Source organism: Trichomonas vaginalis, chromosome IV, assembly GCF_026262505.1.
Source record: "Trichomonas vaginalis G3 chromosome IV, whole genome shotgun sequence".
In the NCBI taxonomy this organism is placed as follows: domain Eukaryota; phylum Parabasalia; order Trichomonadida; family Trichomonadidae; genus Trichomonas; species Trichomonas vaginalis.
The window spans coordinates 40145814-40167553 of record NC_067206.1 but is presented as its reverse complement, the minus strand read 5'-3'; the positions used below and the strand labels follow the sequence as shown (position 1 = coordinate 40167553).

Below are 21740 nucleotides of genomic sequence, written 5' to 3'. Positions count from 1 at the left end.
ACATGATAACTTGATATTTGTAAATATCATACTTTATAACGTAAATAAGAACTTGACCTATTAAGAAAAGCAGTAATGAAAAGAAAATCTGAAATTCATAAAAATTACAAGTTTCTGATGACAATTAGCTTAATTAAACCAGGGACAAGATTATATAATTGTATTTTCTATCCAATTATCCATATAATATCTTATCCAGAAAAAATAACTTGATCAATACCAAATGATTTTTTAACTAGTAAATAAAGTATTTTCTTTACACACACATTGTATATCATAGTTTTTTTTTTTGGTTTCGCAAAACATCCAAAAACAAATATGCTATAAAAGTGACAATTTTAGCAAAACGAAACCCTTAGTTTAAGCGGTTTCTTTATCAATCATGAATGTTGCATGCTAAGTTCGGTCAATGATAGAAATTGAGTGGAAATTAATCGTCGAGGAAGTACGATTATGTAAAGTAAAAAAATGTTGTGGGATTTTTAATATTATATATTATTTTATAATAAAATTTTTTTGAGTCATTTTAAGAAGCACATATAATTTTTTGAATTTAAAAATTAAAGTAGTGTCAAACAAATTTATCACTTAATTTAATACTCAGATTTCTTAAAATTAATGAAAAAAAGGTTTTCTGAGAACTTTTGAGAATGGTTTTCAAATTCCATTATTGAAAATATATAGGTATTGTATGAAATTCAAACTCTATATTTATTAAAATTCTAAATTTTTAATAAAATAACTTTTCAGAGGAATATGATTTTGAATGGTTGATTAATAAGTATAAAAATGTCTACGATTTTAAGGAGGGAATTGTTCCTTATGAGGTATACATCATAACTATATACCTCATAAGGAACAATTCCCTCTTGATAGCTGGGAAACTTTCTCTGAATAACTTATCATTTGGAGAAAGTTCCCCAGCTATCTATTAGGAACTAAAGGCTATGAGGCACTAATATATAATCAGTGCCTCATAGCCTTTAGTTTCCTATTAAAAACGAGAAAACTTGTTCGAAATGATAAACAATTTCGAACAAGTTTTCTCATTTTAAGGAGGGAATTGTTCCTTATGAGGTATACATCATAACTATATACCTCATAAGGAACAATTCCCTCTTGATATCCTGGATATTTTTGAATATATTTTTTTAATTAAAGTTCTCAAAAGTATTATCAAAAGTGATTTTTTTAAAATATCTCCAATTAATTAACTAATTAAAAGTATTATATTTTTAAAATTAAATAGTTTTTCAATTTTTTTGAAGGAATTGAGATACTTCCCACGACAATAAAATTGAGAGGTTTACATTATGACTGATCTTAGCATACAACATCATATGTGTTAAACTATTATCCTGGGCCCCTTGTTGTCCAACCGAATGTAGTTGAAGCCAAAAATGCTTTAATTCATTTTGTTGCTGCCTGTGATCGAACATATACCATAATTCTTGATGCAGAACCATCTTATAATATGAACTATACTATTTACAATATTAAATCTGGTAAGTTTGAGAGTCAAATGCTTCAAAAATCAAATACAATTAAAGTAAAAGCAGACGAAGCCTTAGTTATTACATCAAAGAGTCTCTTTTTATTACAAAAGTTGGAGGTGACATCAATAACTCTTGAAACAATACTTGATCGCCAATACACATTCAATTATGGTCCATACTATAAAACTACGCAATACAACATCTTCAACGATGCAAAGGATGGAAACCAAAAATCTAGTAATGCAAGCCCAATAACCATTACAGAACTCACGCCAGGTGTAGTTGACATCATGTTTTATGGAGGCATGAAAGAATTCGATGTCAAGGCAAACACGATTGTAACCATCTGCAGGACAAAAGGACAAGCAGGTGTGACAGGTTCTGCTGATGGCAAAGAGTTTACTGCAGCTACTTCAATGATAATTTTCAACAAAAACGGCAAAATTTCATTGAGTTCAAGTTTATATCCAGTAGTTAGAGTCTCAATTGTTAAATTCGAAAATCTACCAAAGTTCGAAAAAGTTTTATCATTTTTTGGACCAAAAAAGCTGCGAGTTAAGAATGGAGCAGCCACAGCGACACTAGATGATGTTGTTTTCCCAGAAAGGAAAATCTTGTTTGTTGTTCCAAATCCATACAAAATGAAGCCTGAAGTCTTCAAAACTGGAAATTTCCTTAATTCGACTTGTTATAACAGACAAGGTGAACTCGGTGAATTGTCCGTGTACCCAGGAATGTGCTTCCTGGAATTTTCGAAAGATGCAACGGCGGAAGACTATTTCCAAATTTACTACGATATTAAAAGCGAAAGTCCATATCAAAGCAACTCTTATTACCTAAATGGTACGGAAGGAGTAATGAGTGTTGGCGATTATTCGTCTGCGGGAGTGGATGATAATGAAGATTTTTGGCATAAATACAAGAATTACATATTTATTGCAGTCGGAGTGATTGTTTTGATTGTATTAATTGCAGCCTGTTGCTGTTGCTGCAAGAAGAAAAAGAAAGATAATTACTATTCTTCAGAGTCTTCAAGTGATTATTATTCATCTGAAGTTTAGATTTGTTCTAAAATAAATGCTCTTCTTTTTCCTATACTAAGAAATATCATATTCCTCCAAGGCATTATACTTGCTATGTATGCTAATTGTTTCAACCTGGTTTGTTATATTGGATAACGACCAAACAACATTGGTTTTACGACGTTTGCCATTTCCAGCAGAACATGTCGATATCGTCTTCAGGCGATCAAACAAGGAAGGCTGGGATGAGAAAAACGTTTTAAATAAAACTGTTTCATCAACAATTCTGAAATCACGACGATAAATAAGAATTAAAGCATCCCCACACATTTCATTTACAAGTCCAGCATTGCAATCAGAGACATAAATTTGTTGTTTTATAAATGCGTATACAATTGGTTGAATAAAGATTAGTGAAGAATAGAAAATGCAAAGACTAGCAAAAACTATGAGTGGTATGCAGTCTTTTGGAAGAATGTTAAAAAGAATTGGGGAAGATGAATAAATAATCGAAAAAATTGTGATAAATAGTAGAATATAAATAAAGAAAATAAGATATATCTTTGTTCCATTTCTATTTTTAAGTTCGGAATTAATTAAAACGCCAAGTGAGCTGATATCTTTTTGCGATGATAAGAAAAAAATGTTCTGAGAGATCACTGCAAGTGAACACAGTGAATCCTTTATTTTGTAATCGCAATGTGAGTCCTTTTGATCCGTTTTAATATAAAGTCTAATTTTTTCGGATAAATATTTATGTAAGCCATTATAGTGAGAGCCAATATCTAATGTGTCGGCTACGAAATAATAGTTAAAGGTCTTTTCAAGATGAATTCCGAAAAATCCATAGAAAATGTATAGGATTACTAAAAATATGAAAATGTAAAGCAAAGTAAAATCATCTGTGTATATTTCTTGAATATTTGAATAATTTATATCGCTAGATGATAAGTCATCTGTGAAATTAAGTACATGATCATCTTCAAAAATAAATACCCTACGAAAACTATATGAATTCTTTTTTGAAAGGTGGGAAATGTTAATTATGGAAGCAATAATGAATGAAAATAGAATGAATTTTAAAAATTCTTGATGGAAGAAAAAAAATAAAGATATTTTTGTAAATTTATAAATATTGTCAACATAAAATGTCTCCCATATTTTTTGAGGAAAATATATAAGTATTCCAAATAACGCCATTGTAAAAATGCAAAATTTTGAATTATCATTAAGGGTGCCCTATAACGATAATGTAAACATCACAAAATTAACCTTATTAGAACTCGAATGAATGGATTATCCAGATTCTAGTTCTCAATATAATAGCCTTAAAAGTGCTTTTCTGAGGGTGGTCTATCGTCTATAGGGCACCCTTAAGCGAATTGAACATTTTTTTACAGTTGAGGAGGTAGACTAAGATAGTAATAAAATTTATATTGGTAAATATAATACTTGATACGACTTTTGAGTGAAAGTAATGCTCGCTTATTAATTCTGATTTAAGTTTAACTGGTTCCAGGAGCTTTTCTTCGATGTTAAAATATTCTATCCATAAAACCATATTGTTAATTATCATTGAGAAGGAAATAAAGAGAAGTGGTAGTGATGGTCGAATCATTACCATCAAAGAAAAGAAAAAATATTAATCCGACCAACCGGATTCGAACCAGTGACCCCGGGATAACTACAATTCTACAGTCCCATGCTCTTCCAACTGAGCTATGGTCGGAATACAATAGTAAAAATATTCTATAAATAAGATAAAAATTAAGTTCATAACAATATTAGATCTTTGAATTCAAGGAACGGATGCCCAGCCCGATAAGATCTATCGATATTAAATTTATATGATCTAACTTATGAAATTTGAAATCAAACATTTAAATATATTCGGTTTTGCTTGTCAAATAACTCACTAAGGATGTCAATTTGGAAGAAAAGTGAGAAAATTCCTAAAATGCTAAAAATGAATTTTCCAAACATACTTTTTTATCTCATTTTTTTGATTTTGAAAAAAATTTGGAGAGAAGAACTCTTCGTTTTTGAATTTTGTCACGATGGTTTTAAAGTATATTAGACACATGTATTGGTATTACTATTTTTGTATATTTTGAGAGAAAATCCCTAAAAGTGAGAAATCTGAGACGGTTTGAGAAAATATATAAACTATTGAAAATTTGAATTAAACTTCTAATTTGGAAAAAAGAAATTTGGAAAGAAGAAAATTCAAAAATCGAGATTTAGACTCAGTATCAAATGGAGAACAAAATGTTTCTTCATATGAAGGAAAAAATTTTCTTGAGAAGAAATAGAGTTTTTAAAATTTTATTGTATCTAATGAAATAAACAAATATTAAAATTATTTTTTGATAACAAGAAAATTCCCAACAGAAAATATTTGAGACAAAGAAAAAAAGAAAATTGAACAATATTACTCTCCTTTACATTTCATGAGATTTTCAATTTATTTTCATAAAATTGACAATTTTATACGTTTAGATGAAAATAAGTGATTTTGCTTGAAATAAAAATTATTGTTTGTTTACAGCTATCAAATAGATTTTTGCTATTTTGATTAAAATTTGTTAATCAAATTAATAATTTTTTTTCTAAATATCTTAAATATCTGGATCACTTACTGATACGATGAATTAAACGATAAAAATAATACAAACTCAACTAAGTTTCCTGTCTTTCAACCAAAAAATATTATGCAATTTAAATTAAATTGTTTATTCAAAGATAAAACAAAGATAAAGTAATTATAATTATCATATACTTTATGAATAACTCTCTAATTGGATAAGATTTTCGTACAAATATTTTTATTAATATCGATAAGAATATGTTTACCTACTATCACCATATGTCGATAAACGAGAGTAGAGTGATTTTTATCATCGAAACTTTTTAAAAGCTGTAAGCAGGAAGTAATAATCTTGTTTTTCTGAGTTAGTTGTAGAACTATTGATGCCCGAGTTATCATTGTGATGCAGAAGGATATCAATGTACTGACTGAAGGATATGAATTGAATTGAATTTTATTGAATTTCAATTTGATCAAAATTTGTTGAAATGATATGAATGTGTCAACTTCTGTATCATTCTCCTTCACTCCTTCCTTATTCTTTCGAGAACGAAGCTAGCTCAGCTTTCGCTGAGCGAATTGACACTTTTCATGCCCTAAACGTACATACTCTCAAATTTATCGAAAAAATTAATACCACCTAAACTAGTATATTCTTATTTTAAATATGATATTATCCTTATATTCCACACTAAAATTCATTTAAATCAACTTTTAAAAAAGTTCGAATCCTGCGCGTCTCACTTTTTAAATTTTCCAAATGGAAAATTATATTCTCCTAAAGTGAAAACAATTTTCCAAATTGACTTCCTTAAACTAACTTATTTTAACCTTGTAATATAATATAAATGCTATTTTTTTTATTTACAGTTCAAAATGTTTTCAGTTCCGTAACAAAATATATGCATAATTATTACAAAAAACAATTGCAATATTTCAACTTCATTGTCCTTCAAAATGATATTGAAAATCATTCAATTTTTCAAAACCTTTCAAAAAAGTTCGTAATAATTAATATAACTCAATAACTATCATATTAATTTCGATAAATATTTTCAATTGTCATGACCATTTAAATTTCAATTCTACTCAAAACTAGTTACCAAAAGAAACACCATTAATATTCCTTTTTCCAAAATTGATCTATCTAAATTTTGAGTTTTTCAATGCCTCACAAAATTCTTAATGTAATTAATTTTCTCGATTTCTATATTTTTCTCCTCACATAAATGTTATCATTAGAATTATTTTCATTTATATCTAACCGATTTTTTTCATAATATTTTCAATTAATTGCAATGAAAGTATTCAGCAAGTCATTAGTGAAAATAAAAAAGGGAAGTATCTTACCAATTTCTAGCGCCCTCATATCGAAACCAAGAAAACGCGTCCGATCGAGCATAGAGAATATGAATCAAGTCAAATCTGTGATGATCGAACCTGTATTTAATAATAATCAGCAAGAAAATGATGACTGTATTATTTATAATTTTGAGTTTTTATCGACATGGGGATCATCAAATGAAGTATCTTGTTCATCAATTTGGTTTCTTGACGCCGGAAGGAGAAGGACTAAGCCAATTGCAATAAAATCAGAAGAAATTTCTGATCAAAGGCTTTTATCACTTCTCTATGATGCATCTCTTATTAAATCAGATAGCCAGAAAACATTTTGTTATCAATTTTCGAAAAATGGAACTTGCCATACATTGATATCATTCTATTTTAGACCTGAAGATGAACCAGCTTACTGTCGAATCTGGAATACTCCAGATGGTAATGATACATCATTAAAAGACTTTAAAATTTTCATTGGCAATAATGAAATTGTTCGGAAAGAAGTTCCCATCAATTTTGGTATAGAAGTTTCTCTTGATAATGCTATTAGATTGTCAAGGCAGATGAAACAAAAAATCAGTCAAGACTATTTGCTTGCATTAAAGCCTACTCTAAAAGATGATTTCGGAACGTTTCCTATGATGCAATTTAATAGAATATCATTAACTTTTCATTCAAATCATGGATCAAAATCCTTGTTCGGTATTAATGGACTTGAAATTTTTGATGAAAGCCATAATCGTATCAAATATGAAGATATTTCATTTTGGAAAGTCAAAAATACCATTTCTCATACAAATCTCAGAAACATTTTTCAGCCTAATGAAAAAACAGGCTCTTACTCTGATCCATTTGTCATGGAAGTTGGTAATTTAGATGAATATCCAAAGCTTGTATTGAATCTAAATTACCCGAGAGTAATTGGTCTTATAAGAATATACAACGCAAAAATATCCGGATATAACCATATTGGAATAGAAAAATGCACAATTAAGCTTGGTAATTCATTAAAAATTCATAAAAAATTCGCCAAATCTGACACTGTAGATGTTTGGCTAACTGACTCAATGGAATATAGAGAAAAAATCGAATCAAGTTTCTAGTTTGACACCTTCGTATCTCATTTATTATATTGTTTGAATATATTGTTAAAAAATTTATTTTTTGATAAAAAAAGTTTTTATATCAGTACACTAGCGTACAAGATCACTCACATTAATACATATCTATTAGGTAAATTGAACAATCCATTCGATGAGAGAGTTCAATTGTTCCCGGATTTCTATGATCGTTTTATCAAGTAATATGTATATGGACGACTGATTCGAGTTTTATGTCCTCATGGGGGAAAAAATCGATTGAAAATTATTTTGAATTAAAATTTTGTCAAAATCTTTCTGAAAAGCATTATGATTGATACGGCTCCACTAATTGAAGAGGAAAAGAATGATACAGGAGAGGATTACCGCCTTGGAGGTAGATCTCCAATTGTTACAATTTTTACATTATTAGCCGGTCCTCTTCTTTCTCAGCTTATTAACGCATTTTATGGCATTGTCAATACAATTTGGATATCTAAAGGAATTGGTGATCAGGGGCTTGAAGCTTTATCCTCGTTATTCCTTTATGATATGATTATATTTTCTTTTGGGAATTTATTAATTGTTTCAACTAGTTCGCATATTTCATATCTTTTTGGTCGTAAAACACCTGATGATTGTAATCAGCTAATTGCAGACTTAATTCGTGTTGCAATCATTTTAGCTATTATTTATCCATCCATAGTGATCCCTACAACATATCCGCTTGTCAAATGGCTTGCTGAGTCATCTATAATTGCTCATGAAGCATTCAAATACGAACTTATATCTACAGGGTGCTGCATTGTGCCATTCATATTTTATGTCCTTTGTGGATTGTTGCAGGGTGAAGGGCGTACATGGATGTTTGGTGCTATGCAAGTTCTTTCTTTAATCTTAGATATGGGGTGCTTCTTACCATTATTTGTAGTCAAGTTGCATTTTGGAGTTTGGGGTGCAGCCCTTTCACAAATTATTGCTCAATCTGTGCCAACAATAATACTTCTGATTCTTTTGATTGCAGGAAAGCTTTCCTTAAAAATCAAATTTTCAATGTTTTTCAGAAAATTTGGAACAGAGACAAAAAATGCATTAAAAGTTTGATTTGCTTCATTTATTCTGAATTTATCAGAAGCATTTCCACAATTTGCAATGCAGAAATTTATTATTCTTGTTGCAGATCATGTTCATATGCGAGATCCTATTTTATCATCCTGGAATATTATTGGGCGTCTTTATACAGTTGCAATCTGCATTATGGTAGCATTTGATAGTGCATTTATACCATCTGCTTCATATGCGTATGGCCATCGACTCTATAAGCGGGTTGTCAGGCTCTGCCTTCATACATTTTGGATAACATTTGTTTATGCTGGTATAATGAGTGCGATTGTAATGATATGGCCAGTCGAATTAACAAAACTATTTTCAAAAGAAAAAGATGTGCTTTTTATAGCAAAGAAATTTATGTGGATTGCTTTTTTATCCCTTCCTATTTATCCTGTTCATGCAATTGTTATTTCATTCCTCCAAGCTATTAAAAGACCAACTAGAGCAACAGTATTATCTCTCATAACGACTCTGGTTCCAATGCCAATATTTTCGGCCATTTTTTACTTTACTCACCCAGATTCTCTCGCTTGGATATTTGGTGCTTATATTGCAACAGATATAAGTACTTCTCTGATTACGCTTGTAGGAATGTCATCGATTTTCTTCAGAATGATGAAGCTGAATAATGGAGATGAATTTTCGGATGAAGAAGAAATTCAAAGTCCATCAATTCCAATAACAAAGAGCGTTGAAAGTATAGCTGATATAGATAAATAGAGGTATATTTTATTCCATTTTTTTTTTAATATATGACTTTTATTATTGTTGATGTAACCTATTCAACAAAACGAATTCTATCTGGCTATCATGGCCTTTGTCTAAGGCGTAATTCTTATTTTAGTTGAATTCCTAAATGCACATAAAAATGATTGAAGCGAGCTAAAAAACGATAAATGATTTAACGATAAATATAATTTTTGTGAAATTTTAGAATTTGTGAACTATGGTTCATTATCTTGATTTTTTCTACTTGAAATTTTTGAATGTTTTTGAAAATTGAATAGAATAGAAGCTGAAGCGAATTAATATATTTGGTGATGACACATTGTGACGATTGCTTGTGAACGAGATAATTTATGAAAATTTGCGATCATTTTTATCAAAAAAATTTCAAGACCAAGAAAAACTTTTAAAAAGTGCTATCCTGCATTTAAGAAGTAAATGATAGATGAAGAATCAGATGAAATAATCTTTAATACAGGAGACTCCACATTTGCAAAGGGGATTCAGCATAATAATTACGTTCGCACAACAAGATACACTCCTCTAACTTTTATTCCCTTAACTTTATACGAAAATTTTCAACGATTTGCAAATATTTACTTCCTAATCATGGCTGTTTTATCATTTCTTCCATGGTCACCTATTACTCCTATAATTCAAATTCTTCCTTTACTAATTGTGCTAGCTGTTTCAATGCTAAAATCTGGTATCGAAGATTTGATGAGATATAGAAATGATATTCGCGAAAATTCAATTATATATGACGTTTTTGATAGGAAAACAACATCATTCGAGAAGAAAAAGAGTATGGATATTAAGCCAGGTGATATCATAAGAATTACAAACGAACAGCAAATTCCATCAGATGTTGTAATAATAGGTGTCTCGTCGAATGATGGAATATCTTACATTAACGAAGTAAATCTTAACGGTGAAACTGCTTTGAAGCAAAAAAGATGTTTGTTTGGAACAAGACAGCCTACTCCAGAATTTCAAGCTGAAGTAAGAGTGCCAAAACCAAATCAAGACATTTTGAAATTAGATGGCAACCTCAAAGTTGACAATCATAATTTTCCATTTTCTATTAAGAATTGTTACCTGAGAGGCAGTGTCCTTATGCACACTTCTTGGGCTTTGGGTGTTGTTTTATATTCCGGCCATGATACTAGAATCATTCAGAATCAAAGAAAGGCCCCTCATAAAACTTCAGTTCTAGAGCATAGACTTAACCAATTAACAATTGCAAATTTCACAATAATGTTTATATTTGTATTTTTGATGACAATTTTAGCCGTTCATGATGAAAAACACCTTGATTTTGCATGGGTTGTGAAAATTGATAGCATGGTCTCTTCATTTTTCCAAAATTTTATTGCGAATGCGATTTTACTCAGTTATTTAATTCCAATTTCCCTTTACGTCACCATCGAAGTGGTCAGATTCTTCCAGAGATGGATATTTGGTATTGATTTAGGCATGTGCGATTCAGAACTTGGATATTCTCAAGTTCATAACTCAAATTTGAATGAAGACCTTGGTGTCATAGACCATATCTTCTCAGATAAGACAGGTACGCTTACAGAAAATAAAATGGACTTGGTTAGCGCTTATATAAACAATACAATTTATGATCTTAAGAATCCTACCGAAAAAACCAAGCAAGAAGCAACGCATGGACCATTGCTACCACTTTTAATCAACATTGGCATATGCAACTCTGTTGTCCTTACAAACAATGAGATTTCTAGTGAATCTCCAGACGAAGAAGCCTTAGTCAAGAAGGCTGGCGAACTGAATGTGAAGCTTACAGATAAAAACCTTGAGTTTACCACGCTTTCAATAGCTGGAAATGATGAAAAATTTAGATTATTAACTTCAATCGATTTTACATCAGCAAGGAAGAGGATGTCTGTACTTGTCAGAGATAAGGATGGTATTATAACTTTATACTCTAAAGGAGCAGACTCCATAATGCTTGGATTATTGAAAAAAGATCAAGATCCGAGCCAATTGCAGAAAATTGTGGATGACTATGCAAATAAAGGTCTTAGAACCCTTGTTATGTGCAAAAGGGTTGTAACCGAGGAAGAATATGCAGCTTGGAAGGAAGAATACGATGCTTCTTTTGTTGCATTAGAAAATAGAGATGAAAATGTTGCTGCAGCTGGTGCAAAGATTGAACACGAGTTTGAGTTAATCGGTGCTGTGGCAATTGAAGATGCATTGCAGCCAGATGTTGGACCAACAATTGCATTCCTATCTAGAATGGGAATTAATCTTTGGGTTTTAACTGGTGATAAAAAAGAAACCGCAATTTCTATTGGAAAGAGTACTTGTGTTATTTCCAAAGACTCAAAGATTATCAGTTTTGATGAACCAGATAATAAGGATTCTGTTTTCCAAGAAGTTCAACGGGAAAATAAAAGTGTTCTTGTCATTGGCCCTTCAGCTTTAGAGAGTGTCTTTGACACCGATTTCCTTCCAAACATTAGTGAGTTCTGCAAAAGCGTTATTTGCTACAGGATGTCTCCTTCAAATAAGGCTCGTGTTGTAGAAACAATGAGGAAATTTACCACAAAAAGATGTCTTTCTGTTGGAGATGGAGCCAACGATGTCTCCATGATTCAAGCAGCTCATGTCGGAATTGGTATTTTTGGAAGAGAAGGTCACCAAGCAGCGTCAATTTCTGACTTTGCAATTACAAGATTCAAACATCTCAAAAGATTGTTAGCTGTACATGGAAGATTATCGCTTGTTCGCATATCAGGAACAATCCTGTATATGTTTGCAAAAAATATCGTCCTGATTTTCCCTCAGGTTTGGTTCAGCTATTTCACAAAATTCTCCCCTGTTACTATTTATAACGACTTTCTTCTTACAACATACAACATGGCATGGACAGCTCTCCCTCCTCTGATTTACGGAATGTTCGAGCAAGATGTGTCACCTGAAAGTATGTTAAAATACCCACATATGTACGCAGAAGCTCGCGCTGGAAGATACATGAGCTGGTGGCGAATTATGCTGGAAATGTTATGCCCTTTGTATCAGTCTGTTATCATTTTTGTGTTTTGTTTTTACCTTCCGACAACAGTGATTTCAGATCCTTATAATATTTCTAGTGACTTTGCATGTTGTGGATTCATTTCATTCTTCGCTGTTATCCTGGTTTCGAACATACAATTGGCAATTCGGTCACACCACTGGAATTATTACATATTCTTAAGTATTTACTTATCAGTATTCATTTTCTTGCTATTTTCCATTGCTTATGCGGCTTTTCCAACGCTTTTCCCGCTGATATTCGGAGTTCCTCAACAAGTATTAACAACTTGGCAAATGTATATCAATCTCTTGATCGCACTTGTCCTATGCTTGCTGCCAGAGCCCATATTCAGATATTTGAAAGCTCTTTGGTTCCCTTCATATTCACGTTTGATTCGTGAAGGTGAAATCTTTCAAGAAAAGGAAAGAAATATAATGAGAGCAAAGCTTAAATCCTTATAAATAAATGTTTGTTTTTCTCTTCTACACATAACAATTTTTTCTAAAAACATTCAATTTTCTTGACAACCCTCACATTATGACTCAGTTTTCTCATATAAAAAGTTAATATTTTGGTCAGAAAAAGTTATAACAAATCAACAATTAGTACATTATATGGCAGTTATTTTCTTATTTATTTTTTTTAATTCAAATAAAGAATTATTGATATTTTGAGATGATGCAAGAAAGTGTTAAGTGTATTCTCAAATTTTGTAATATGAATGATAAATAATCATCGGAAAAATGAAATCATTTCAAAGTACAAGCTGATGATATACTCAAAATATATTTTACACTCTTACTTTAATTGTTGCTTGATACTTTTTCGGGCTTGTCAATATATAAGTTGCGAGACATATTTTAAAATTGATTTTTATATTCTAGTCTATTCAAATTTGGGGGCTTTTGAATTCCTTACAAAATTGAATTTATAAAGTTAAAAAAGAAGAGATAATGTTGCATGCTAAGTTCGGTCAAAATGTAAACCTCTCAATTTTATCGTCGGGGGAAGTAACTCAATTCCTTCAAAATTATTCTTTAAATATTGAATTTAAAGTTATTTAATTTGGATTATAAATAAATAGGCTAATACAATATTTAAAAATGAGAAAAAATAACTTTTCAAAGAACTTTTCATAATCTCAAAGAAAATTTTTTATTCAATAATTATATAAATTAATTAACATTCATAATGAAATTGGATTTTTTTTATAAAAAATTGGTCCTACTTAACTTTTTGAGAGAATTTGGCTTTCTCGTAAACGAAAAAGGGGATTTGACGGAGTCAAATCCCCGCTCACAAAAAGTGGACTTTACATGTCAAATTTTATATGCATGTAATGTCCACTTTTATGAGTTTTAGGAAGGAATTGGAAGCCATGAGTTACTGACATTGCATCAGTATCTCATAGCCTCCAATTCCTTCAAAAAATGGGAGAAACTTTGTCCGAATAGTTTAACATTCGGACAAAGTTTCTCCCATTTTAAGAAGGAATTGGAGGGTAAGAGATATACCATATGAATGTATATCTCTTACCCTCCAATTCCTTCTAGAAAGTGTCCAAACTTTGGGTTAATTGCAAAGTATTAACCCAAAGTTTGGACACTTTCAAGTGGAGATGGAAGGCTTTGGGGTATATATTAATACAATATACCTCAAAGCCTTCCATCTCCACTACAAATGTGAGAAACTTTGTCCGAATAGTTTAACATTCGGACAAAGTTTCTCCCATCTTTCAATGTAATTGCTACCTGTGAGGTACTGACTTGAAGTCAGTGCTTCACAGGTAGCAATATCCAAAAATTTAAAAACATTTTATCAGTTCGTTAGAGAACTAGAGCCTCCTAGGTACTGAACCAGAATCAGTGCCTAGGGGACTCTAGTGATCTATATAAATCTGAGAAACTTTGAGGAAATTGTTCGACATTTCCTCAAAGTTTCTCAGCAATTTAGCGAGGAATGTTCGTTATCGTGTAGATATTTATAATATATACATGATAACAAACATTCCCCGCTAAAAGATGTAAAATCTTATAAGAAATAATTGCAAAAGAATAACAAATTGCAACAAATTTTATATGAAACTGAACCTTATGAGGTAGTGATTCAAGATCACCGCCTCATAAGATTCAGTTTCAATCTCAAGTATCTCAAAAGTAAGGCTCTATTTTTTGCCATGTAAAGTGTCACTTTTTCTGTCCAAATGATAAGTTATTCAGAGAAAGTTTCCCAGCTATCAAGAAGGAATTGTTCCTTATGAGGTATATATTCATACTGTATACCTCATAAGGAACAATTCCCTCCTTAAAACGAGAAAACTTGTTCGAAATTGTTTATCATTTCGAACAAGTTTTCTCGTTTTTAATAAGAAACTAAAGGCTATGAGGCACTGATTATATATTAGTGCCTCACAGCCTTTAGTTTCTAATAGATAGCTGGGAAACTTTCTCCAAATGATAAGTTATTCAGAGAAAGTTTCCCAGCTATCAAGAGGGAATTGTTCCTTATGAGGTATATAGTTATAATGTATACCTCATAAGGAACAATTCCCTCATTAAAATCGTAGATATTTTTTACTTATTACTCATGCTTTCAAAATCACAATCCTCTGAAAAGTTATTTTTTATTAAGAATTTAGAATTTTGATAAATACCTTTTTTCAATTTGATATAATACTTATATATTTTCAAAAAGACATTTTGAAAAGATATCTCAAAAGTTCTCTGAAAACCTATTTTTGATTAATTTTGAGAAATATCCGTATTAAATTAATCACTAAATTCATTCAACACTACTTTAATTTTTAAATTCAAAAAATTATATGTGCTTCTTAAAATGTCTCACAAAAATTTTATTATAAAATTATATACAATATTAAAAATCCCACAACATTTTTTACTTTACATAATCGTACTTCCTCGACGATTAATTTCCCCTCAATTCCTATCGTTGACCGAACTTAGCATGCAACAATAAAACAATTAGGCTCAACTTTGAATTAATTCGGTTTTGTAAATTCAATTTTGTGATCCATTCAAAACAACAAAGTTAGAATATACAATGGTTTCAAAATAGATGACTTTTGAAAATCTTGAAGCAACCACTCTTTAAAAGATAAACTATATTGTTGCAAATCAAATAATTAATCTTTGAGGAATGCAGAATGCTTTTAAAGGATCTTATTGTCATTTCATGTTATGAAAAACACAAATATTCCTTAAATACAAGATAAATTAAATGTGCATTATCATTTTCATGTTATGAAAAACGCAAATATTCCTTAAGGGTGCACTTACCACTTTTTGACATGCTCCCACAATATCAATATATCTTTATTATGATTGCAAAAAAGTATAACAGTAATATAAGGTACTAAGTAGTGATTTAAAATAACTTCTTTCCGAACAAAGTTAATGACTTTTTACCTTAGAAAATTATGATATAAAGCTTGGATGTCAAAAAAATTGAGAGAATGTCAGAAAGTGGTAAGTGCACCCTTAAGGGATCTCCGCCTTAGTTTACAAAAAATACGTTATTTACACCTAGAGTCTTTTTCTATAGATCCTTTTTAGATTTTTAAACAATGATAAGATAGAGTATGATCAATGTATGCTATATTTAAGTTTATTCATAAAAATATCAATTCTATCATAGAGAAAAAGTACATTTAAGTGTAAAAATTTAAATAGTTGTAAACTAAGGCAGCGAGCCCTTAAATACAAGATAAATTAAATGTGCATTATCATTTTCATCTGTAAATGTAAAACAGTTTCTATTATTTTTGCGTGATTATCTCTTCTAAAACTTTATTTAACAGTTCTTTGTGTACAGTATCATTTTTTTTCATTTTTTTGCATATTTTGAGTAAATTTTTCAACAAAGTTAAAATCACCTTTTTATCAAGACAATGAAAATAAAAAATTTTCACTGTAACCTGATGATAGTGATATTTTTGTCACTTTTCCATAGAAAGTACAATCTCTTTCAAAAACCCAAAATTGAGATCTCGAAGTTTCCAAAATTGATAATTCGGTTACAGATTTGGTATACTACGAAACAATAATAAGAAGATTACTTTCAACTAGATGTAAAATAGCAATTTAAAGGATAAAAACTAAAAATTATATTTATTTTATGATATAATAAAATCATTATTAGGAATGCTATCACTACAGCGTGGCGAATATAAGAAATTATTTGCAAGCAACTTAGAAAATATGAAAACCAATCTTAAACCAAAAGAGGTTATTAAAAATTCCAAAATTGCTTCAAATACAAAATTATATCCTATTCAAAATGCAGAAAAAATTTACAAAAAGGGATCAGCATGTTATATGATGGCAATGCAACTCCAAAAGGCCCCGTGGAATGTAAAATTAACTGTATAAATTTTAAATAAAACTTCATTTTTTTAAATGTTAAAGATGATATTCGTACTGACTGGAATAACTTCATCCATGGTTTTAAATCCATCAGGAGTTAACAAATTAAACAAGAGGATAGGGTTAAGTAATGATAAAAACATCTCATCAAACACAGATATTGCAACCTGTAAACAGGCATTTCCATTTGGTGTTGAAATCACATTTGATTATGAAGGCAAAACACTTACCAGATGGGCAAAAAATATTTCTGGTCAATATATTTGCGGCTCAGGAGATAGTTGGTTCCAATATACCTCAAAAAGTAATGAAAAACACTCTGAAGGAGATCCATTAGGAGGTTTCCTGGTATTTATTATTAGTGTTATCATTTGTATAGCATTCACTGGAACTTGGCCAATTCTGGCTTCATTATCATTATCCATTGATGTTGTAAAAAAGAAACTTGATACTTTTGCATCAACATTGATGAATATGCTCCAAAGAAGTTCTGTTCAACAAACAATGAATATATTTAATGCTGTATATCTTACCGTCTCTGAAGATCAGGCGGAAACATTTGGTCAAAAGGTATCGCAAATGGCAATGAATGCTGCTGAAGAGATGGATAATACTTTTTTGGAAGAAAGAGAGAAGATGGACAAAGAATTGGTCGAATCTGGAGTCAACAGCGATAAGCACAGGAAAATGACTTTGTTTAGTCGGATCTATATGATTATTTCGTTTGTACTGATGTTTTTTGTATCATTAGCGGTTGCACAACTCTTTTGCGCATATATGAAATGGCCAAATTTAATTAAGAAAGTTGAAACATTAAAGTGTTATCAGCTAAATACCGAGGATATTCCTCTTGGATTTGATTATGATCCTAATATGGAAACAAACATATACGCACAAGTAGGAAATACTACTACAAATTCAACACATAAATCTCATAAAAAGATACTCGAAGATAACTCAGCAAAATCTCAATACAGCAATCTTAACACTGCATCCTTTTCAATTACAGAAGATAAAGCTGTAATAACTTCTGACTGTGAAGCTTCATGGGTTAATCTTGATGATAAATCCAAATATGTTGTCCTTCCAAGCACAAAAGTTGTATGCAAAAAAGTAGATGCAGTCAAAATTGCCCTTAGAAGAGCTCGCACACGAGAAAAATGTGGTGATTCTTTTGCATATAAGATGCATGATAAGGAACCAGCTCCGACTGATGTAACATATAAATGGACTAAGACAGGAAAAACTCCAAATGCATGCAAAAGAGCATTATCTAAATGTGATATTGTTTGGGAGGATACCCTAGGTTTCAAAAAAGAATCACAAAATTGGCTTTATTGCAATGTATATCCTCAAAAATCAGAAATGTTAAAAGTAGACTCAGATGGAACTGTTCTTAGTAAAGTATCAAATGAAGATTTTGAACCAATTTTAACTGTTGATCCCATGGTATCTAGAGAATATGGCTGGTATACAGACGGAACAAATGAAATTATTGTAGAAACAACATTTAATAAAGGAATAGGCTCGAATGTTCTATTTGAAGATAGAGCTAGACTTTCAAATGAAGAAATGGTGAAAATGTTAGAAATGAATCACTATTTTTCATCATCAAATGCTGGATGGTCTGCAAATGAATATCTTCCAGGTCCAAATGTTAAACCAAATTCATTTCAGTGTAGAATGCAGTATACATTGAAAAATATTCAAAAATATAAACAGGTTTCAAATCCTTGTCAAGAAGTTCATGCTCAACTTGTTGATGGAACAAAAACCAGATTCACAACAACAAGTGAAACAACATGCTCATTATCTATCGGATTTGGTAACGATGAAGATGAACAAATTGTTACACTAAAGAAAGAAAAAAGTGCAACATTTTTAGGGCCAACAAAATGGAGATGCAAATCGTCATCTAATGGAAACGGTACAATGTGTTCAACAGATACTTCAATCAAATTAATTAACATAGATGCAGAAAACGTTAATGGATCAATTCAAGTTGATGTTACAAATTCGGGATTTCAGCCACCGGCACAAGTTGGTGCTGATCTTGGCTTTGATCTTGGATTTGGATCACTTTTTAATGGAATTCAATTCGGTCATATAGCAATATACATAATAATTGCCATTATCATTATAATAATACTAGTTATATTAAAGAAGAAAAAAGTTTTCCACAAGTTATGCAAGAAGATTGAAAAAAGTTCCTCATCACTAAGTTCATTAAGACGAGGAAATACTCGTAGGAAACCAGAACAACCCGATGTCGAGATGTATTCAGAATAAATTTTTTATTAATAAATATTGAATTTTAGCAATAATCATTTTTATAAATGGGTGATGCAACCAATGTAGCACTAATAATTGGTGGTTTCTTATTACTCGTTATTTTCATAATTCTATTTGTATTTTGCTACATATGCAGGGGTTATGTTAGATGTATTCAATGTTGCGGAGATTGTATTGGCGATACAGCAGATCAGGCAGGAGAAGCTGTTAATAAAGAAAGGGCAAACATTCAACAATCAATGGATAATGCAACTTCTGCAATGTCAACTACTGCTCTTGCACATTCTAAAAAATTGAAAAGAAAAGCAATTAAAAGAGCCAAGAAAATCGAAGAGAGTTATTCTAGTGATAATATAGATGAAACATCTTATTCAATTGAACAATACGAATCAGAAAAAGAAGAAGTTTAGATATAAAGTTTTTATGTATTATTTATTATCTTTTTTATGCTTTTTATTTTTATTTTTAGACTTTTGTGGCTGATCATTAATTGTCTTTATAACCGAAACAATGGCTTTTTTTGCTTTTTCACCTGCAATCTTCTTAGAAGCTTTTGCAAGTTTCTTGACACCATGGGCAATCCTAGAGACACTATCTGTAATAGACATTAAAATTAGTGATGTTAAATCGAAATTTAGAGAATGAAATTTTTATTTCATAAATAAATACAATCGGAATTCATCAGTTTGAATCATAATAATATTTGTATAATTCATTTTCACTTAAAATCATAACTAGAGCATAGATACCTCTTCGGAAATCTTTTGAACATGGCGTAAGATTTGTCAATTTATGCAGGATTGATGAACAGGCTCTGTATAAATCAGAATCAATCGATTGACAACAATTATATATTGGAACCCCAAACTCGTTAATGGGTGGTTCTTTCAATTCTTTTTCATCAGAGTTTGTTGGTAAAATTCCAAGATCATTGAACAATTCCATTAGATCATTAAAATTTCCTATTCTCTCGCAGGCATTACATTCAGGAATAACAATATCAAGATAAGTTGCAAAAACACCTAATGCCGATTTTGCAATTGAAATCATTGTTTCAATATAAATTGTTATATCTGCACCTCCATTCATAACGCTTTTCCTCATATCTTCCACAATTTCAATACAATCAGCATCAATTGTGTTTTCCTTGGCCACATATAAGCCAAAATCATAGAGATTGCGATAGAATTCCTCCATCATTTAAAATGAAATGTGTCATTAATATAAATGAGTCAAGTACCGAGTGACTTCTTCTCAGATAATTTTGATTTTGATGAATTTTATGATCCAGAAAATATAATGGATTGGGCGCAAGATCCATTTATTGAGACATATGATATTGAAAATGAGCAATATGTAAGTCAAATGTTAGAAAGAAAACGCTCAACATTCAGAAAATTTGGTTCAAAGGGTGAATCTTTACCAAATAATTGGGAAGAAAAATTGTATCAGTTAATGTTTCTTCCAATCACATATGGAATCCAAAGAATGACGTTTCCTGAAATTAAAATACCAAGCAGTAATCATTGCATAATGGCAAATTCAAATGATGTATGCTTTCCATTTGATTGCGAGGATTGGGCAAAAATTTTAAGTTGCGATGGAACACTGAATATATATTGTTCTTACAATGATACAAAACAATGCAAATACTTTTGTAAATGGCTTCCAATTGTTGTAAGAGAAATCACAGAATATATTTATGTTAAAATCACACAATTATTAATGGAAAACAATCAATTTGAGGAAAAATTAGAATCTATGTATTGGTGGCAAATTATCAAGAATCGTTCCGCATACATTCCAAATTGGGGCAAAAATATTTCATGCATTTTAATACAACCAATATCTGAATGCAAAAACAGAATATTTCCATGTCCAATTGTTCAATCTTTACTAGAAACCATTGATCAAAAACCCAGCGATGTCGTTCAAATAAATGAGAATGAAACTTCTCTAGAATCAGATAAAATTTCTAGAATTGTGAAAAAATGCTCTAATGAACCGATGGTATAATATATTTTTTTAAACAATTTTATAATAAACACACCATACATATTTAAAAAGATTTCCTAAAGTAGATCTAGCTTTCAAATTTGCAAGTTGAGGACTACTACATTCAACTAGAACATATGGTTGTCTTGAGTAGGAGTAGTTATACCCACTAGATTTTATTGTATACACATCTCTCTCATGAATTGCTTGTTCAATTACAAATTTTGCAGTGTTAAAACTTGAAATAGGATGTTGTAAATTAGAATTTCTAATTCTATCTATTCTAACAATAAAATCAGTTTCGATTGAATATTTCCCTCCTAATTTCATTATATTTTGTCTATTTACATCTGGATGCAAATATTCTTTTACAATTGGGCAAAATCCAAAAGATTTTGATGTTGTAACTTGGGAATGTATATAATTATAAGCTGCTTTCACGTTATTTGATATTGCTTCAATAACGCATGGAGTTGCATCTCTATTTAATGCCATCTGATTTTTGATATATGAAGAAAAGTAAGACTCAGAAAATGGACAAAATGTGACAATGATTGAATGATAATGTATACTAGATTGTACGCATTGTGCATATAGGGAATATGCTAGAAGCATTCCATCAGGTGATGTAATTTTTTCTATATCAAATGTGGCGGAAGAAGAAATG

The 21740-nt window shown here is 30.5% G+C and overlaps 8 protein-coding genes and 1 non-coding gene across 9 annotated transcripts, besides 6 other annotated features; 7 read left to right on the top strand and 2 right to left on the bottom strand.

Annotated features, from left to right (window-relative positions):
- Positions 1 to 1185: 1185 nt before the first annotated feature.
- Positions 1186 to 3392, top strand: TVAGG3_0254450 (uncharacterized protein; the record flags this gene model as incomplete). Its single annotated transcript, XM_001330533.1, has 1 exon — positions 1475 to 2557. One exon carries the CDS (start codon positions 1475 to 1477, stop codon positions 2555 to 2557), a length of 1083 nt encoding a protein of 360 aa, XP_001330569.1.
- A 359-nt stretch (positions 3393 to 3751) lies between these two features.
- Positions 3752 to 3891: a mobile genetic element.
- Positions 3857 to 3891: a terminal%2Cinverted (terminal inverted repeat of Kolobok-5_TV transposon ID:TVAGG3_0254440).
- Positions 3892 to 4164: 273 nt separating this feature from the next.
- On the bottom strand, positions 4165 to 4247 carry TVAGG3_0254430. The gene has a single exon. It is a non-coding gene; the product is annotated as a tRNA-Tyr (tRNA).
- A 2156-nt stretch (positions 4248 to 6403) lies between these two features.
- TVAGG3_0254420 (uncharacterized protein) lies at positions 6404 to 7610 on the top strand (the record flags this gene model as incomplete). The annotated part of the gene is made up of 1 exon (XM_001330532.1): positions 6404 to 7546. One exon carries the CDS (start codon positions 6404 to 6406, stop codon positions 7544 to 7546), a length of 1143 nt encoding a protein of 380 aa, XP_001330568.1.
- Positions 7611 to 7791: 181 nt separating this feature from the next.
- TVAGG3_0254410 (multidrug resistance protein YPNP-related family) lies at positions 7792 to 9511 on the top strand (the record flags this gene model as incomplete). The annotated part of the gene is made up of 1 exon (XM_001330531.1): positions 7853 to 8626. The coding sequence occupies one exon, from the start codon at positions 7853 to 7855 to the stop codon at positions 8624 to 8626; it is 774 nt and encodes a 257-aa protein (XP_001330567.1).
- Positions 9512 to 9758: 247 nt separating this feature from the next.
- Positions 9759 to 13025, top strand: TVAGG3_0254400 (putative phospholipid-transporting ATPase family; the record flags this gene model as incomplete). The annotated part of the gene is made up of 1 exon (XM_001330529.1): positions 9968 to 12865. The coding sequence occupies one exon, from the start codon at positions 9968 to 9970 to the stop codon at positions 12863 to 12865; it is 2898 nt and encodes a 965-aa protein (XP_001330565.1).
- Positions 13026 to 13657: 632 nt separating this feature from the next.
- Positions 13658 to 14597: a mobile genetic element.
- Positions 14598 to 14625: 28 nt separating this feature from the next.
- Positions 14626 to 14712: a mobile genetic element.
- A 973-nt stretch (positions 14713 to 15685) lies between these two features.
- Positions 15686 to 15905: a mobile genetic element.
- Positions 15873 to 15905: a terminal%2Cinverted (terminal inverted repeat of tvBac_53III transposon ID:TVAGG3_0254370).
- Positions 15906 to 16819: 914 nt separating this feature from the next.
- On the top strand, positions 16820 to 19075 carry TVAGG3_0254360 (uncharacterized protein; the record flags this gene model as incomplete). Its single annotated transcript, XM_001330528.1, has 1 exon — positions 16820 to 19075. The coding sequence occupies one exon, from the start codon at positions 16820 to 16822 to the stop codon at positions 19073 to 19075; it is 2256 nt and encodes a 751-aa protein (XP_001330564.1).
- Positions 19076 to 19122: 47 nt separating this feature from the next.
- TVAGG3_0254350 (uncharacterized protein) lies at positions 19123 to 19488 on the top strand (the record flags this gene model as incomplete). The annotated part of the gene is made up of 1 exon (XM_001330527.1): positions 19123 to 19488. The coding sequence occupies one exon, from the start codon at positions 19123 to 19125 to the stop codon at positions 19486 to 19488; it is 366 nt and encodes a 121-aa protein (XP_001330563.1).
- Positions 19489 to 19506: 18 nt separating this feature from the next.
- Positions 19507 to 19686, bottom strand: TVAGG3_0254340 (uncharacterized protein; the record flags this gene model as incomplete). The annotated part of the gene is made up of 1 exon (XM_001330526.1): positions 19507 to 19686. The coding sequence occupies one exon, from the start codon at positions 19684 to 19686 to the stop codon at positions 19507 to 19509; it is 180 nt and encodes a 59-aa protein (XP_001330562.1).
- A 619-nt stretch (positions 19687 to 20305) lies between these two features.
- On the top strand, positions 20306 to 21094 carry TVAGG3_0254330 (uncharacterized protein; the record flags this gene model as incomplete). Its single annotated transcript, XM_001330525.1, has 1 exon — positions 20306 to 21094. The coding sequence occupies one exon, from the start codon at positions 20306 to 20308 to the stop codon at positions 21092 to 21094; it is 789 nt and encodes a 262-aa protein (XP_001330561.1).
- Between the last annotated feature and the right edge of the window lie 646 nt (positions 21095 to 21740).